General features: G+C 35.7%; 1 protein-coding gene across 3 annotated transcripts in view; it reads left to right on the top strand.

Annotated features, from left to right (window-relative positions):
- The window catches only part of GAS2L3 (growth arrest specific 2 like 3), a 54,731-nt gene that overhangs the window by 18,117 nt on the left and 17,865 nt on the right, over positions 1-18,749 (top strand). The window contains exons 2-5 of one of the 3 annotated variants that reach the window (XM_012509866.2): positions 64-176; positions 3,202-3,249; positions 8,720-8,888; positions 9,990-10,105. In XM_012509866.2, the coding sequence (XP_012365320.2) occupies positions 3,232-3,249; positions 8,720-8,888; positions 9,990-10,105 (303 nt within the window). In that variant the 5' untranslated portion in view covers positions 64-176; positions 3,202-3,231. Of the gene's footprint in view, positions 1-63; positions 177-700; positions 777-3,201; positions 3,250-8,719; positions 8,889-9,989; positions 10,106-18,749 lie in introns of all 3 variants that reach the window. The other 2 variants (XM_030821264.1, XM_003269907.4) reach the window with 2 other exon arrangements.

Raw genomic sequence — 18,749 nt, forward strand, 5'->3', positions numbered from 1 at the left:
ATATCGTCTCATTTAATTTTTACAGCAGCCATAAGAAGGAAATGGTCATATCTCATTTTACAGATCAGAACTCAGAGAAATTAACTACTCCAAAGTCATATAGCCAGTATTTTCTGGAGGTGGAATTCAAATCAGATGTGTTCAATACCTTCTACTACCCCATTGCTGTCTTTATGGTGAGTTATTTTAGTATACATTAAGAAATACATGAAATATGATTGGTATAGATATAGTATTTCTATTTTCTTTATTAGGCAGCTAGGAAACATTTAACTCAAAATTTTAAAGTGAAGAAACTTTTTTTTCTGAGTAAATCAGAAAGGATGTATTCTTCAACTATTTTTCTAAATGAAGCATTAAAAAAGGATGAAATATTTTGACATACAGAAAGGCGTACAGACTAGTATAATAACACCTTTGTTCTTACCACTTATCTTGAAATAAAATCTTACTGGTACAGTTGAAAGGCCCTTGTGCATTCCTCCCCAGGGTCATTTTCCTCTCTCTTCCTCAGTAGTAACCGCAATCTCAACTTGATCCTATCCTTGCAGCTTGGGTATCTTGGCGATAATCTGGTGGCTGAGTGCTGAATGGATGTGTGGCATAATGGCAATTAATGTTATTCTTTTTCCCGAAGAAACTTACCTTATTTCTTTGCTTTTTTTTTTGTTTGTTTGCTACTCTTCCTGGTTGACTTCAGATTTGTAACAGATGGAGCCATGACATTTTGAATTCTCCCCATCATACTGTATAACGTGAGAAAGGATTGAAAATGTGTAAGTTTCAGAGCCTGTATCTTTGGGACAAAGGATCGGTTCAGTAGTTGGTGTTCTTAATCCCATTATGATCTGAAGTCAAATTAGAATGAAGAGCCTTAATGCAAATAATCTTGAGTACCTCATGACTTTTTAAAAATTCTTAAAGATGAGTGGGTTGGGCTCAAATTCTGGTCAAATTTCAGGTGGATGAGCACATTCTGTGTTTCCAACATTTTCCTCGGATTTTAAAAGTTAAGTATAGTATTCCTAACTTTGTATGATCTATGCATAAGAGTGTCTTGTGAAAGATTCCCAACAGGTTTAGAGTGTAGTTTAGACTTGGTTACATGAGAGGTTTTCCCTCACTCTCGCCAAATCTAAGGGAAAAGACTTCCTCAAGTTGGCAAAGAACTGAAATAGACTACTTCAAAAAGACAGACAAAAACAAAAAATAAGGACAATATGTTGCTAATTAAGATGCAAAATGAAATGTTACTGGTTCAGTGTAACTGATTTATATGAAACAAATAGAGATTTTTAGGGAATGATAGAAAAGAGGAAAATAGGTAATAAAATGAAGGAGAAGCAAGAATTGTGATTGTGATACATATTGAGGACTGGGGCTAAAAAGCTACTCTTGGGAATAAATGCCTGAGACACAAAAATATCTTGGAAAGATGATAGTGAATGACTAGAAAATACCAAAGACTGGCTCTTAGTATCTGTTACATAGTGAGTACTCATTACGTAATTGATGATTGATAAAATCTCATCAATGAAAAGCACATGTTCATGTATATTATAGCTTTTCATGTATGAAGATACAGAATAACTTATCTGCATACTATTTTATTAAAGAATTTCTTTTTTAAAGTTAATCCAGATGGTTATATTTTTGCAATCTTAAAAGTAGTTTTTTCTGTTATGCAAGAAGAATGATTTTAAAAATGTATGTGAAGACTCTTGCTAAAGTTCAAGTGACCAAATATTGTACATAAATTCTTTATTTCTTTCATAAAACTAATTTTGTTGAATTTTCCATAAAAAGTGCAACGACTAAACATTCTTGTGATAGCTTCTTTGTGAATGTGTCACTGTTCTTGATTTGCACACGACTTATAATTTAGGCTTTCTTTTGTTTTGGGCTGGCAGCTCCAACTGTTAAAGCTCTTGTCTGATTATGTGGAACTCCATTTTAATAGGAGCAGCTTCTTTGCTGCATTTTTAAAAAATGGTCTCGGAAGCTTCTTACTTCCGAGAAGTGGATCTTTGTTGCGGACAAAGGATTATTTATGCTAAAGGAAAATGTATTCCCCACTGAATTAGCTCGTGGGAAGCATAACAAGCTCATTAGGAATGCTCACTTGTACTTTGGCCTTTTGCTGTGGTGAAGAGAAGGGAAAATGACATCAAAAAGGACATTCTGTTGTCTTTTGCCTTCCTGCAAAGAAAATGTGTTATACTATTAGGCTTTTCAGTATGGTTTAGCTCAGGTTCAACTTTGGTACTAGAAGAAATGTTCCTGAAAGGAAAGTGGTATGTATAGTTGACACTGTGCATGAGGTATGTCTGATATAACTTAGAGGAAAAAATAACTTTTTCTTGGAAAGTAATAGCATTATAACTTTGTAATTATTGTATATTTTTTCTTAAAATATTTTAAAAGTGGTTTATAATAAAAATAGACTAGCTTATTATGCTGCTATGAGCAATAAAAAATCCTAGGTTTTTACAGTCTATACTGTTGAATGTTTTTAAACTCTTTGCTTTTATCCCTTTGAAAATATAGGAAAGAATTGCATTTACCTAATTCAATAAATTAAAGTATTTTTTTCCATGTAGATTTCAAGAATACTACTTTGGAGCTAAAATTGCTGTTTCTTTTTTGTCTTTGGAAAATTATTATGGGGAGGCATTGAGCATTTTGGTTCACAGTTAAAATTGATGTTTATCTTTATTAGCAGAATAAGCTTATAGTCAAGTTTGTGAATTTATGCAAAGTCCATATGACCTGTTAGGATTTTGATGACAATCAGATAAAAGATACTTGACTTTCAATATCAGTTGTTGTAATATTTATATTTACATTAGGTTCACAGGGGAAAATAAAATTCTGGGAGACTTTTATATGAGCTAAGTTTTGTTGTTGATTTTTTTTCAAAACTGTCCAGATGGTTCAAGAATTACTTTGATGCTAATGCCAAAAAATACATATTATATTAAAGTCTGTTTCAGGTTTTCCTTTTTCAAATGAGTAGTCCTTTATGAAGTAAAAAGCAAGGAGTGATACGAATTCTCTTATACTCAGACTATTCTAACTAGAAGAAAAAGTTTTGCGTTTGCAGTCGAGTAAACACATTCCTAAATCTTGTAATTTGGGGGTTTGGGGGAGTAGCAAAACTGCCAGTGTTAACTGTATGTTAATATTTTGTTCTTTTCTCAGAAAAGAAATTTCATTTCAATATAGGTGACTATGCAGCCTGCAATTCAAGTAAGTTTTTTTCTGGGAAACAATATTTAAATTATGAGATTAATATAATTGAGCTGTAATAATTAGCAAAGATAAAATTATCACAAAGTGTTCTTATTGTGCTAGTTTTTTTTAAGCATCACGTTTTAATAACAGAAATACTATATTTTGACTTTCTAGTTCTCAAAAACTTTCAATTCTAAGCTTTTGTTTATACTGAATATTTGTAAAATTCAAAAATACCTTAGGGTTATCTCTTCTCAGCCTTTTGGCTAAGATCAAGTGTAAAAATATCTTAGGGTTGGTAGGTCTGTCTTATTTATACCACTGTGGGAAAAGAGGTGGAATATTTTGTGGTTTTCCGCTCATTACAATTTAGTATGTATTTACAGTTAAAAGAGCTTTTAGTGAAAACAAATATATGTTTTTAAATTTCATATAGTTGTTCATGTGCTCTATAAATGCCTGTATATGACTGGCCATTAAAATTTTAAAGAGTGGGTTTGTGTGTGTGTGTGTGTGTGTGTGTGTGTGTGTGTGTGTGTGTGTGGAGGGATGCAAGCTGGGTGTAATGAGACAATCAGAATAGCCTTATATTTGAATGATTTCCAGAGTTGGTGTTTGCTATATTATTCTTATTTTTTATGTTTTCTTTCTTTTGTATAAATAGAACATGATTGAATATTAACTTAAAAGTCACATTGAAGGTCTGCCTGGAAAGAAGCAAGCAACTGATAATAAAATTTGCTTTGGGAAGTAAAAACTTGCATCAATTAGATTTCAGTTCTGATCCTAGTTCTGTCCCTTTGATTCTGAGATTCTGGCAAGTTATCTTACTTCTGAGTCTCTGCTTCCTTACCTCTGTGGTGAGGATAATAGTGATTAATTTGCAGGGTAGTTGTGAGGAATCAATGAGATAATATGTGCAAATGGCCTGCTAGAATATATATTGCCTGTAAGCACGTCAGAAGTTTGGTTGTATCCTTGGTATGATAAAACTTTCCACATACAAACCTAGAGATAGTACCTGTGTCATAAAAGTCAGTTAGTCTTCCCTTCCCCTCCTCCTCCTTCTCTTCTCTCCTTTCCTCTTATCAATATAACAGTGGATGACAGCCTAGAGAAGATAATTTTTCAAATGGTTAAGAACAGCCCTGCATGTGACCCTGTTGTCCACCTTCCTATACTCTGCAGCTATAATCTCCTACTCTGCTAATACAGTTCCATCATGCTTTTCCTTTTGGGACTGGGGAGTCCATGACTGTCTCCCAGAAGGTCTTATTCTTCCCTTTTGGTTCCTCTCACATCCACTTGCATATGCTCAGAACTCTGTTTTTACTCAAAATCATTTTTGACCTGATTACTTCTATTCATCCCCTTTTTATCCAAGTCTGAGGAATGTCATTAGCTTCTTATCAATTATATTTTCTTGATTCCTTATAGAGTGTTTTTTATTGTTGCCGCATTGCCCATGTTTTTTCTTATTTCTACACTAATGGCCATTTATATCCTCTTAACATGGTAGACTCTTTCATAGTTTGTCTAATGGTTTCAAAAATCTTCTCTGATCCAGATTCTAAGATCTGTCTTTATTGATTTTTTTTTCCCAAGACTATCCTCTCTTCACATGTCCCATGGAGGTTTTTGCTGCTGAATGTGAGGACTTCCCAGGATTTCCACCTCTTTCTCTGCCAATTATATTAGACAGTTACTTGGTTATTAAGTGCCTTGCAGAGAGGAGACATCCAGTGAATAGCTGTTATTGATTGATGTCTTACTAATTTAATACTTTAAGATATTTCTTGCCATTCATCTGTGTCGTTCATTCTGATTAATAAACATATAGTATAAAAGCCAACGGACAATAGTTCTTAACCTTTCTGGGGTCATAGTCCCATTTGAAAATCTGACAAAGGCTATGAAATCACTCTGTGAAAAGGCCCATTTGTACATAGGCATAAAATTTTGCCTAAATGTAAGCAAGTACCTAAGTTAATCTGTAGAGTACCCATGAATTAAATATCTCTTAATGACAATATGACAGCTTTCAGCATGTTTGAGAACAATCTTCATACATGCAGTTTTTGTTAATATCTAACTTTTAATACTAATTTCTACTGACTAGCCCAGGTTATTACTAAAGTCGTTTGCTTGCAATAATAGGAAAATCCAACATGTACTCTTCTCTGTAATGTGACAAGAAGTAAAAGTGACTTTTTTTTTAAATGTTAGCTTCTCCATTTTCATACACGATTTAAAAAAAACCACCCTCTTAATTTATGCTATTCTTTCCTTGACAAACATTTACATCTGTGCTGCTTTTTTTCAGCTCAACCAGATGGTTAATGGACAAATAACATATTCCATTGACTGTCAAATACAATTGATTGTAAGATACATTTTGATTTTGATGGTACAAAGAGTCATTTGCTAATATCTGTTCCTCAATTATTGAACGAATATGTTTGAATACTATGTGCTAAGCATTACCTTGAGTCCCACGATTATAATAGAAATAAGATATGCTTATAAAGGGAAGAATTAGTAAAGCGTTACTGTACTTCCTTGGAAATAATTTTAAGAGAATTCAGGGAAATAAATAACATCGTTTTCCTATTCATAGGATCCTCATATATTTAGGAATTCATTTCCCAATCCCTACCCTAATTCCTGAAGTAAATGTCCCTTAAATAACTTGCATTTCTTTTTTGTCTTTGACAGGTTTTTTAATTTACTTTTATTTTATTTTTTATTTTTTATTAGATTTCCCTACCCCTGCATGCCTCTTGAGTTTATTCATTTTCTTTGTTTGCTTTCGGGTTAAAAAAAAAAAAAACTTGTTTATTTCTCATCATAGAAGATTGGAAGTAGTTTCCCCCCCTTCCTGCCACCAGTTTGTTGCAATACCTATGGTATTGCTGTAGATTTTGATCTGGTATAGTAAGACTTGCCTCAAATGAACCTCAGTAAGCTTAATATATTTTAAGGGGAAAATGGTCTATATTTAAAAATCAAGAAAGGGCTAGATTCACTTGGTATTTGTTTTACTTACAGTTCTTTTTTAAAAGTTTGGTTTTTTTTTTTTTTTTTTTTTTAATTTTGAAGCCATCACAGACTACAGAGTAGTTAAATGTAGTACAGAGAAATTTGTTTGCCTGAGCCATTTGAGAGGAAGTGGCGACTCTAGTGCACTATTACCTCTGAATATTTTAGTGTGTATTTCTCAAAAACGAGGACATCTTCCTATACAACCACAATGAAATAATCAGAATCAGGATATTAATGCTGCTGCAGTACTACCATTTAATACGCAAGCCACTTTCAAGTGTTGCCAGTTGTCTCAGTAATAACCAGCTCAAATTTATGTGTTGCATTTAATTTTCATGTCTCTTTAGTCTTCATTAGGCTGGAACAGTATCTCAGTCTTTGCTTGTCTTTAATTACCTTGATACTTTTGAATATTCCAGACCACTTATTTTGTAGAATGTCCCTCAATTTGGATTTGCTTGATGTTTTTTCATGACTAAACTGAGGTTATGCATCTTGGGCAGGAATTTTTCTCATTGCGTCCTATCAGGTGGCATATGATTTTGATTTGTCCCATTATTGATGGAGTTCACCTCCGTTATTTGGTTCAGATGCTGTCTGTCAGGTTTCTGAACTGTAAAATTACTCCTTTTCCCTTCGTAGTATTTTGTATGCAGGTACTTTGAAACTATGTAAAAATCCCATTCTTGTCAAAATTTTGGTGTATTCGTTTATATCTGTGTTAACTTATAGTTTCCTGTTTTATTCAGTGTGGTATAATCCATTTCTGTCATTTATCTCAATGCTTAAATTGCCCTCAGTTCAGCCAGTAGAAGTCCCTTCATGCTGGCTTATGTGTCCTTTTGGCATTCTTCGAGAGTTTCTTTACTTTCAGATAAGAGATACTTGAATTCAACACCAAAGGATTCATTCTTGCTTCTCTCATTCCATATTTGTACCTGCCTTCAGTGAGAAGATTGGCTCCCATTTGATAAATCCTAATGTGTGTTACCATTCTCTCATTGTTGCTGCCACCCACACCCTGGGTAGATGCTCAGCTCACTTGGACTCTGACACTCTGTATTGGGACGTTCCCCCTTTGCACCTGTTAGATGCCCTCTTTATCCTACTCAGGGTCTGACATCTTGCACAGGGCTGTCCCCATACCTGGATGCCCACTCACCTCACTCATGCTCTGACTGTCCATTCCGAGCCACCCCACTCTTGGAATCTCCTATGCATTCCCTTAGGCTCTAATAATATTCCTAAGTTGTTCAGTAAGGAGAAGGACAAGAGATATTTATATCTGTTTTAAAAAGTGACTTCATAATGACATGATTACTTCTTTTACAATCTGAAGAATTGATACAGCCTTTTCTATAAATAATCTTACATTAAAGAATCTCTAATCATATTTCAAAATTTTGCAAGTGTCGATTATAACATCTATACAATTATAAAATTTATAGAGTGTCAGTTTTTATTCTAAACTGTCAGTTGGCCAGGTAGTATTTCATGCTTTGTGGGCCAGTAGGCAAAACTGAGATACTATGCAGTTACTTATATAACAGCCATTTTAAAATGTACAAACCATTCTTAGCTTCTGGGCTTACAAAATAGGTGAGACAAGATTTTCCCCAGGGACTATAGTTTGCCACCCACTTGTTTTAAACTAAAGTACTTAGAAACTTTTTTAAAGATAACACTGTTACTATGATTTGAAATTTACAAAATGCCATTTATGCTTCATTCATTCAACAAATGTTTATTGAGTCTCTGCTATCTGCTAGGCCCAATGCCAGATGCTACAAAGGTGTGTTTTATAAGGCAGGAATCACTAACCCATCCTACAGCTAAGATGTTAAGACTCTGGCCAAGTAACTTGTTAAACTTACTCAGCTAACAAGTGAAGGAAAAATATTATTTGTTGAATTGTACCCTCTTGGCTCAATAGTAGAATCCATTTATTAATTAGGGGTTTTCTTACATTTACCACAGTATTGAATATTGAAAATGTCTTGGCTGGGCACAGTGGCTCATGCCTATAATCCCAGCACTTTGGGAGTCTGAGGTGGAAGGATCACTTGAGCCCGGTAGTTCAAGACCAGCCTGGGCAACATAGGGTGACCACATCTCTGCAATACATAAAATTAAAAACTTAGCTGGGTGTGGTGGCATGTGCCTGTGCTCTCAGCTACTCGGGAGGCTGAGGTGGGAGGATTGCTTGAGTCTGGGAGTCGAGGCTGCAGTGAACCATAATCACATCACTGCACTCTAGCCTGGGCAGCAGAATAGGACTAATACTTTGCTTCTAATTTATATATTTGCTGTGAGCTACAACAGCTTTTTATATGTGTCTATTATGTATGATTTATGCTTCATCATTTAAATATTGATGTGGATTATGATGACTTTTAGCAAAGGTTTTATTCATTCAGTTGATTGATTTTTTTTTTTTCTTTAGGTATGGTTTGGAGAAGATCTGCCTCTAAGTCCTCGGAGTCCTCTGACTCCCAGACACGGACCAGGATTGGCTAATGTTTGTCAGTATGATGAGTGGATAGCTGTGAGGCATGAAGCCACTTTGTTGCCCATGCAAGAAGATCTGTCAATCTGGTTATCTGGTTTATTAGGTGAGGCTTGAAACAATACCCAAAATTGTATTATCTTATTCAATATGCATTTATTGAGAGCCTTACTCTTTGTCAAGGAGTGATTGTTACAGATGCTGGGGATACTCTAGTGAATGAAATATTCAGTGCCCTTGCTCTCACCAAGGTTACGTTTCAGCTGGGGAAATAGTCTGATTCACCTTGAACCTTGGGTCTTGAATAGTAGGAAATTTGCGATTTAACTGAAGAGGTCAGTAAGCTTTGAATAATGAACATTTTCACTGTTAATATTAAAATCATCTTTAAAAATTGTATCGGTCTAATTTTTTTTTTTTACTGATTTCCTCCCACCTTGACCCACCTTAGTCTTGCATAAGCCATGAACTTTGAGTGAAACTTACACTGTAGGTTAAATGATTACAATTTCTGAGGCATTGAAGGATAGAGCCATATGAAACCTAGGAAGAAATGTCAGGTTGGAGAATGTCTGGCATCATATTTTTTACTCTATTAGAGAATATGATGAATGCTTTAAACTTTCTCCCCAGAAAAATTTTACTTTAAATAATTTTATGTAGAATTCTCAAGTTTTCATGAAAAAGAATATCTTAAAAGATATAGCCCTTCCAAGATAATTAAATACCAAATACCCACTGTAGTTGTCTATTATCAGTTTGATGGATAATGTTTAGCGTTTATTATGTAATAATAATGTTTTTAAAGAAGACATTCTAGAAGTAAAAAGTTAGTATTCCCTGGGTATTTGTTATGGTATTGTCTTTAATTTTAAAATTGCAACCAAGTCCATCTTATTTATTGAGACTGTTTTTCTTGTGCAAGGAATATTAATATGCAGTGAATTTATTTCATTTTAAATGAAATAAAATCGATGTCAGTTTTCTTTATTTTTTCTGTACTTCTACATTACAGATATTTTTGTTTCAGTATCATTAACTGGCCATTATTTGTTATTTTAACTGTACCTTCTAAGAGTAAGTATTTAGAGTCTGATCTGATATTTTTCTAGTGTTTTGCTGTAATCTGATTCTATGTAATTAATTTTAACCATATTGTTTGAGTTTTTCTTTCTAGAAGAATCTTAACTTTGAAATATATTTTTAGGTATTAAAGTTAAGGCAGAAAAATTATTGGAAGAACTTGATAATGGAGTACTATTATGTCAACTGATCGATGTTCTTCAAAACATGGTGAAAACATGCAATTCTGAAGAATCAGGGGTAAGTAAATGTTTGACAGTATTGATTTTATGTCTTGGTACATATTAATTTATGTACATTTCTTATCTCTAGAAGGTTGTAAACTTCCATGCCAACTGCCTATGAGATGTTAAATAATTTACTTAACCCTTTTCAAAATCTGGAAAAATGTTCTCTTTCATAAAATGAGATTAGCAGTTACCTTAGGATTTATTTGTGAGAGTTCAATCAAATTAAATGAATGAATGTATAGATGGTGTCTAACATAGTGCTTGATGCATAGTAGATCCAGCTCTTCTTGAGAACATTAACATAACTTCCTTGTAGAACTGTTGTGAGGGTTAAATGGGAAAAGAGCTTGTGATGGTTCCTGGCACACAAGTAGCAGCTGCTATTATTATTATTTTCTTCTTTATACATTCTCCATATATTGCTTTGGTAAATTTTATAAATATTTATTGGATAAATAATAAATTTTTTAGACAGTTTTCATTCATTAACCCTGAAGTCATGATTTGAAGTAGATAAGGTTTCCTGTCTTTTCATCAAATGTAGGTATTCTCAAGAGTTTGGAGTCTGGAAATTTACACACAGTTGGTGGAAATATAAAGGAGTATCATCATTCTGGGGGACAGTGGATGATATGTGTGTGTATATATATATATGTATATCACTGAAAATAAAGTATATCTTGTAAAAAATATTTTGTGAGTACATATACTAGGTGTATATACTTATGGGGTACCTGAGATACTTTGATACAGGCATGCAATAAGTAATAATCACATCATGGAAAATAGGATATCCATTCCCTCAAGCATTTATTCTTTGTTTTTACAAGCAATCCAATTGTACTCCTTTAGTTATTTTTAAATGTACAATTAAACTATTATTGACTGTAGTCACCCTGTTGTGCTATCAAATACTAGGTCTTAATAATTCTTTCTAACTATATTTTTTGCACCCTTAACCATCTCCACTTCCCCCCACCTCCCATAACTCTTCCCAGCCTCTGCTAACCATCCTTCTGCTATCTCCATGAGTTCAATTGTTTTGATTTTTAGCACCCACAAATAATTGAGAACATTTGGTGATTTTCTTTCTTGCCTAATGTATCTCACTTAACATAATGACCTACAGTTCCATCCATGTTGTTACAAATGACAGGATCTCAGTCTTTTTAATAGCTCAGTGGTACTCCATTGTATATATATGCCACATTTTCTTTACCTAGTCGTCTGTTGATGGACTTTTAGGTTGATTCCAAATCTTGGTTATTGAGAACAGTGCTTCAGAAAACATGGGAGTGCAGATAGTCTCTTTAATATACTGATTTCCTTTCTGTTGGGTATATACCCAGTGGGTTGTTGGGTCATATGGTAGCTCTATGTTTAGTTTTCTGAGGAACCTCCAAACTGTTCGCCATAGTGGCTGTAGTGATTTATATTACCACCAGCAGTGTATGAGGGTTCCCTTTTCTCCACATCTTTGCCAGCATTTGTTATTGCTTGTCTTCTGGATAAAAGCCATTTTAATTGGGGTGAGATATCTCATTGTAGTTTTGATTTGCATTTCTCTGATGATCAGTGATGTTGAGCACCTTTTCATATACCTGTTTGCCATTTGTGTGTCTTTTGAGAAATGTCTATTCAAATTTTTTGCCCATTTTTAAATTGGATGATTAGATTTTATCCTACAGAGTTGTTTGAGCTCCTTATATATTCTACTTATTAATCCTTTGTCAGATGGATTGTTTGCAAATATTTTATCCCATTCTTTGGGTTGTTTTTCAATGTGTTGTTTCCTTTACAGTGCAGAAGCTTTTTAACTTGATATGATTCTATTTTTGATTTGGTTGCTTCTGCTTTTGGGGTATTACTCACGAAGTTTTTGCCCAGACCAATATCCTGGAGAGTTTTCCCAATGTTTTCTTGTAGCAGTTGCATAGTATGAGGTCTTAGATTTAAGTCTTTAATCCATTTTTATTTCATTTTTATATATGGTGAGAGATAGGGGTCAAGTTTCATTCTTCTGCATGTGAATACCCAGTTTTCCCAGCAGATTTTATCGAAGAGACTGTCCTTTCTCCAATCTATGTTCTTAGCACCTTTGTTATAAGTGAGTTCACTGTAGTTATCTGGATTTATTTCTGGGTTTTCTTTTCTGTTCCATTGGTCTGTGTCTCTTTTTATGCCAGTACCATACTGTTTTGGTTGAAGTTAGGTAATGTGATTCCTCCAATTTTGTTCTTTTTGCTCAAGATAGCTTTGATTATTCTCGGTCTTTTGTGATTCCATATAAATTTTAGGATCTTTTTTCCATTTCTATGAAGAACGTCATTGGTATTTTGATAAGGATTGCATTGAATCTGTAGATTGCTTTGAGTAGTATAGCCATTTTAACAATATTGATTCTTTCAATCCATGCACATGGAATATTTTTCCATTTTTTGGTGTCCTCTTCAATTTTTCGTTAGTGTTTTGTTTATCGTAGAGATATTTCACTTCTTAGCTTAAGTTAATTCCTAGGTATTTAATTTTATTTGTGACTGTTGTAAATGGGATTACTTTTTATTTCCTTCTCAGATTGTTGGCACAAAAATGCTACAGATTTTTGTATGTTGATTTTGTGTCCTGAAACTTTATTGAATTTGTTTATCAGCTCTAATAGTTTTTTTGTGTGTGGGGTCTTTAGGTTTTTCTAAATATAAGATTGTATCATCTGCAAACAAGAATATTTGACATCCTCCTTTCCAGTTTGGATGCAAAATCTTTCTTTCTCTTGTCTGATTACTCTAGCTAGGACTTCCAGAACTGGGTTGAATGACAATGATGAAAGTGGGCATCCTTGTTGTGGTCCAGACCTTAGAGGAAAGGCTTTCAGTTTTTCCCCATTTGGTATGATACTAGCTGTGGGTCTGTCATCATATGGCTTTTATTATGCTGAGGTGTGTTCCTTCTATACCCAGTTTCTTTAGGGTTTTTATCACAAAGGGATTTAAATTTTATCAAATGCTTTTTCAACATCAGTTGAAATGATATATATGTTTTTTATACTTCATTCTGTTGATAAGATGTATCACACTGATTTATTTGCATATGTTGAAACATCTTTGCATCCCTGGGATAAATCCCAGTTGGTCATGATGAGTAATCTTTTAAATGTATTGTTGAATTCAGTTTGCTAGTATTTTGTTGAGGATTTTTGCAGCAACATTCTTCAGAGATATTGGTCCGTTGTCTTCATTTTTTGATATATCTTTGTCTGGTTTTGGTGTAATACTGGCCTCATCAAATGAGTTTGGAAGTAATCCCTCCTCTGCTGCTTTTCAGAATAGTTTGAGTAGGATTGCTATTAATTCTTCTTTAAATGTTTAACCCAAAGAACACTAGGGCTTCAGCAGTGAAGCCCTCGGGTCCCAGGCTTTTCTTCACTGGGAGGCTTTTTATTACGGCTTTGATCTTGCTAACTTGTTATTGGTCTGTTCAGGTTTCGTTGTCATACAGTTGCTCAGTATGATCCTTTAAATTTCTGTGGTATCAGTTGTAATGTCTCCTTTTTCATCTCTGATTTTATTTGGGTCTTCTCTCTTTTTTTCTTAGTCTGACTTAAGGTCTGTCAATTTTATTTATCCTTTCAAAAAACCAACTTTAAGTTTTGTTTATCTTTTGGTATTGTTTTTGTCATTTCAATTTTATTTATTTCTGCTGGTTTTGATTATTTCTTTTCTTGTACTAATTTCAAGTTGATTTGCATTTGCTTTTTAGGTCTTTAAGATGCATTGTTAGGTTATTTATTTTAAGTTTTTCTTCTTTTTTGATGTGGACACTTACAGCTATAAATTTCCCTCTTAATACTGCTTTCACTGTATCCCATAGGTTTTGGTATTTGTGTTTTCATTATTATGTTTTTCAAGAAAAATTTTCAGTTTTCTTCTTAATTTCCTCATTGACCCACTGGTCAGTCATTCAGGAACATATTGTTTAATTTCCATGTGTTTATATTGTTTCTGAAATTACTCTTGTTATGGATTTCCAGTTTTATTCCATTATGGTCAGAGAAGATGCTTTATGTTATTTCAGGTTTTTTTTAACGTTTTAGGACTTGTTTTGTGACCTAACATATGATCTATGCTTGAGAATGATCCATCTGCTGAGGAGAATAAAGCAGCTGCTGAATGAGATGTTCTGTAAATATCTATTAGGTCCATTTGTTCTATAGTGAAGATTAAGTCTGATGTGTCTTTTTTGATTTTCTGTCTCCGGAAGATCTGACCAATGCTGAAAGTGGGGTGTTGGGAGTCTATCTCTCTCTTTAGCTGTAATAATATTTGCTTTATTTAGCTGAGTGTTCTAGCATTGGGTGCGTATATATTTACAATTTTTATATCCTCTTGCTGAATTGACCTCTTTGTCATTGTATAATGACCTTCTTTGTCTCTTCTTATGGGTTTTGTCTTAGAATTCATTTTGTCTTATATAAATATAGCTACTCCTGTTCTTTTTCGGTTTCCCATTGGCATGGAATATCTTTTTCCATCCCTATATTTTCAGTCTATATGTGTCTTTATAGGTGAAGAGTGTTTCTTGGAGGCAACAGATAGTTGGGTCTTGCTTTTTCATCCATTCAGCTACCCTGTGTCTTTTGATTGGAGAATTTAGTCTATTTACATTCAGTGTTATAACTGATAAATAAGGACTTACTCCTGCCATTTTGTTGTTTTCTGGTTGTTTTTTGGTCGGCTCCTTCTTTCCTTCCTTCCTGTCTTTCTTTTAGTGAAGGTGATTTTCTCTGGTGGTATGCTTTAATTTCTTACTTTTTATTTTTATTTTTTGTGTATCTGTTGTATGTTTTTTGATTTGAGGTTACCATGAGACTTGCAAATAATATAACCCATTATTTTAAACTGATTGCATAAGCAAATGAACTATTAATAGCAAAAAGAAAACTAATAAAAACTCTAACTTCATCCCCTTGCTTTTTAATTTTTGTTGTTTTTCTTTATGTCTTATTATACTATGTCTTGAAAAGTTGTAGTTATTAATTTTGATTGGTTCATTGCTTAGTCTTTCTACTTTAATATAATATTTTACATACCATAATTACAGTGTTAACAGTATTTTGTGTTTTCCTGTGTACTATTACTAGTGAATTTTGTATTTTCAGATGATTTCTTATTGCTCATTAAAAGGCAAAAGATTTATATGCTCTGAAGAGAAACCAGAGTATTCTTATTGCTCATTAACATCCTTTTCTTTCAGACTGAAGAACTCACTTCAGCATTTCTTGTAGGATGGTCTGGTGTGGATGAAATCCCTCAGTTTTTGTTGTCTGGGAAAGTCTCTATTTCTCTTTCATGCTTAAAGGATATTTTCACTGGATATACTATTCTAGGGTAAAAGGTTTTTTCCTTCAGCACTTTAAATGCCATGTCACTCTCTCTTGGCCTGTAAGGTTTCCACTGAAAAATTTGCTGCCAGACATACTGGAGCTCCATTGTATATTATCTGTTTCTTTTCTATTGCTGCTTTTAGGATCCTTTCTTTATCCTTGACCTTTGGGAGTTTATTAAATGTCTTGAGGTAGTGTTCTTTGGGTTAAATCTGCTAGTGTTTTATAACCTTCTTGTACTTGAATATTGGTATCTTTCTCTAGGTTTGGGAAGTTCTGTGATAATACCCCTTTGAATAAACTTTCTATCCCCATCTCTCTCTCTGCCTCCTCTTTAAGGCCACTAACTCTTAGGTTTAGCCTTTTGAGGCTATTTTCTAGATCCTTTAGGTATGCTTCGTTGTTTTTTATCTTTTCTTTTGTCTCCTCTGTATTTTCCAGTAGGCTTCCTTGAAGCTCAGTAATTCTTTCTTCTGCTTGATCAGTTCTGCTATTAAGAGACCCTGATGCATTCTTCAGTATGTCAATTGCATTTCTCAACTCTAGAATTTCTACTTGATTCTTTTAAATAATTTCAGTCTCTTCGTTAAATTTGTCTGATAGTATTCTTTCTCTATGTTATCTTGAATTTATTTGAGTTTCCAAAACACAGCTATTTTCAATTCTCTGTCTGAAAGGTCACATATCTCTGTTTCTTCAGGATTGGTCCCTGGTACCTTACTTATTTGGTGAGGTCATGTTTTCCTGAATGGTCTTGATGCTTGTAAGTGTTCATCAGTGTCTAGGCATTGAAGAGTTAGGCATTTATTGTAGTCTTTGCAGTCTGGGCTTGTTGTGTCCATTGTTCTTGGGAAGGCTTTTCAGGTATTCGAAGGGACTTGGGCCCCAAACCCAATAATGCCGTGGTTCTCGCAGACTTATAGAGGTACCGCCTTAGTGATCTTGGATAAGGTCTGGAAGAATTCTCTGGATTACCAGATAGAGATTCTTGTGTGTGCATGTGGGTTTTTTTTTCCTTACTTTATCCCAAATGAATGGAGTATCTCCCTTTGTGCTGGGCCTCCTGGATCTGGGGATGGGGGGACACAAGTGCCCCTGTGGCCACCACCACTGAGACTGCACTGTTTCACACCTGAAGCCAGCACAGCACTGGGTCTCGCCCAAGACCTGCTGTAACCACCACTTGCCTACCACCTAAGTTCACTCAAGGCCCTAGGGCTCTATTATCAGCAGGTGTCACAGCTAGCCAGGTTTGTGTCCCTCCCTTCAGAGTCATATTCCCCCAGGCCCTGTTGGGTCCAGAGATGCTGTCTGGGAGTGAGATTTAAGTCTTTTTTTTTTTTTTTTTTTTGAAACGGAGTCTCGCTCTGTCGCCCAGGCTGGAGTGCAGTGGTGCGATCTCATCTCACTGCAAGCTCCACCTCCCGGGTTCACGCCATTCTCCTGCCTCAGCCTCCCGTGCAGCTGGGACTACAGGCACCCACCACCGCGCTCGGCTAATTTTTTTTTGTATTTTTAGTAGAGACGGGGTTTCACCATGGTCTCGGTCTCCTGACCTCGTGATCCGCCCGCCTCGGCCTCCCAAGGTGCTGGGATTACAGGCTTGAGCCACCGCACCCAGCCTGAAGTCTTAAACCTTAGGAATTTACCTGATGTTTTGTTTTACTGCAGCAAAGCCAGCACTCAGACCACAAGCCAAAATCCTTCCCACTCTTTCTTCCTCTTTTTATGGGCAGAGGAACCTCTCCCTGTGGCTACTACCACCACGGGCCCATGTGGGTTTCTGCCAGGCCACTGCTAATAGAACCCAAGGGCTCTTTAGTCAGCTTGTGGTGAATGCTGCCAGGCCTGGGACTTACCCTTCAGGGCAGTGGCCTGCCCTCTGGCCCAGGCCAGTTCCAGAAATGCTGACGAAGAGCCTAGGCCGGAAGCTGGGGACCCCTCAGAGCTTGCTTGGTGCTCTACCCCACCGTGGCTGAGTTGGTCCCTAAGGCACAAGACAGAGTCTGCCTTACTTTTCCCCCTGTCTTTCTCAAACAGGAGGAGTCTTTCATTGTAGGCACCAATACTGGGAATGTATTCAGTCCCACCTGAAGCTAGCATGTCTCAGAGCCCAACACCCATGGCGTATTACCTGGGTATCACTGCTGGTTTCTTCACCAGGGATTCTTTACTCAGCAGGTGATGAATCCTGCCAGGTCACTACTGTGACAAGGCAGCACTGAGTTCAGTGTAAATCCTCCAGTTGCTGCGCTGTCTCCCAAGTGCACAGCTTTCTCTGCACCTTGTGGCTGCTGCCAGTGGATGGGGGAGGGGTGGTGCAAGCACACACTTAGCCACCCTGGTTGATGTCTCAGTAGGTCATATGCTCCTCCCCTCTGGTCCACTGGCTCTGAGTCCAGCTCAGCACTGGGCTTGCCTAGGACTTGGAATTCTTGTGGCCTAGACTGCCCCTCCGTTCACTTAGGTCCCCAGAGCACTCCAGTTTGTGGTACCAAGGCTTGTCTGAACTCAAGCTCTGATTACTATAATGGGTGAGTCCCCTCTAGCTGGGGTTGGTCCAAATGCTTTCTCTATGGGCAGACGTCAGGTATTAAAGCCTGGTTCTGCCTTCTGCTGAACCAGAACAGCAGTGAATTCAATGTAAAGCCTCAAAATCACTGTGCTCTCCCTCTCCCAAATACACAGGTACTCTGTGCCATGTGGTTGCTACCGGAAGATGGAGGAAGGGGTGGGCAGTTTCAGACTGTCTTTCCTGCCCTCTTCAATGTCTCTCTCAGTGATACGAAATTAAAATCAGATTGCTCATTTGATTTTTGATTCTTGTAATGGTGCTTTTTGTGTGTAGCTAGTTGTTAAAATTTGATGTTCCTATGGGTAAGACGAATGGTGTAGGTTAGTATGGGGCTATCTTGCTCTGCCCCCTAAAGCACATCTTTTGATACATAGTTCTACTTGTAGCAGTTTATTCTGAGAAGATAATCAGAAGTTTGTGAAAGTGATAGTACAAAAATTAGGAACAACCTAAATGTTCATCAATAGAGAAATTGTTAAAATTTAATTATGGTAACCAGACACATTGGAATATTATACATTCATTAGAAACAATTTTTTAAATATGTTATTTTGAACCCCAGATGATGTCTACAACCTGTCATTTCGTGTATATGCACACACACACACACAAATCAAATTGAAGAATGGTTTATGTGACATTTTGTAGATACAAATATGTGTATAGTTGTGCATAGAGATGTCTTGTCAAAATGTGGGT

The sequence above is a fragment of the Nomascus leucogenys genome, chromosome 10 (assembly GCF_006542625.1).
Source record: "Nomascus leucogenys isolate Asia chromosome 10, Asia_NLE_v1, whole genome shotgun sequence".
In the NCBI taxonomy this organism is placed as follows: domain Eukaryota; kingdom Metazoa; phylum Chordata; class Mammalia; order Primates; family Hylobatidae; genus Nomascus; species Nomascus leucogenys.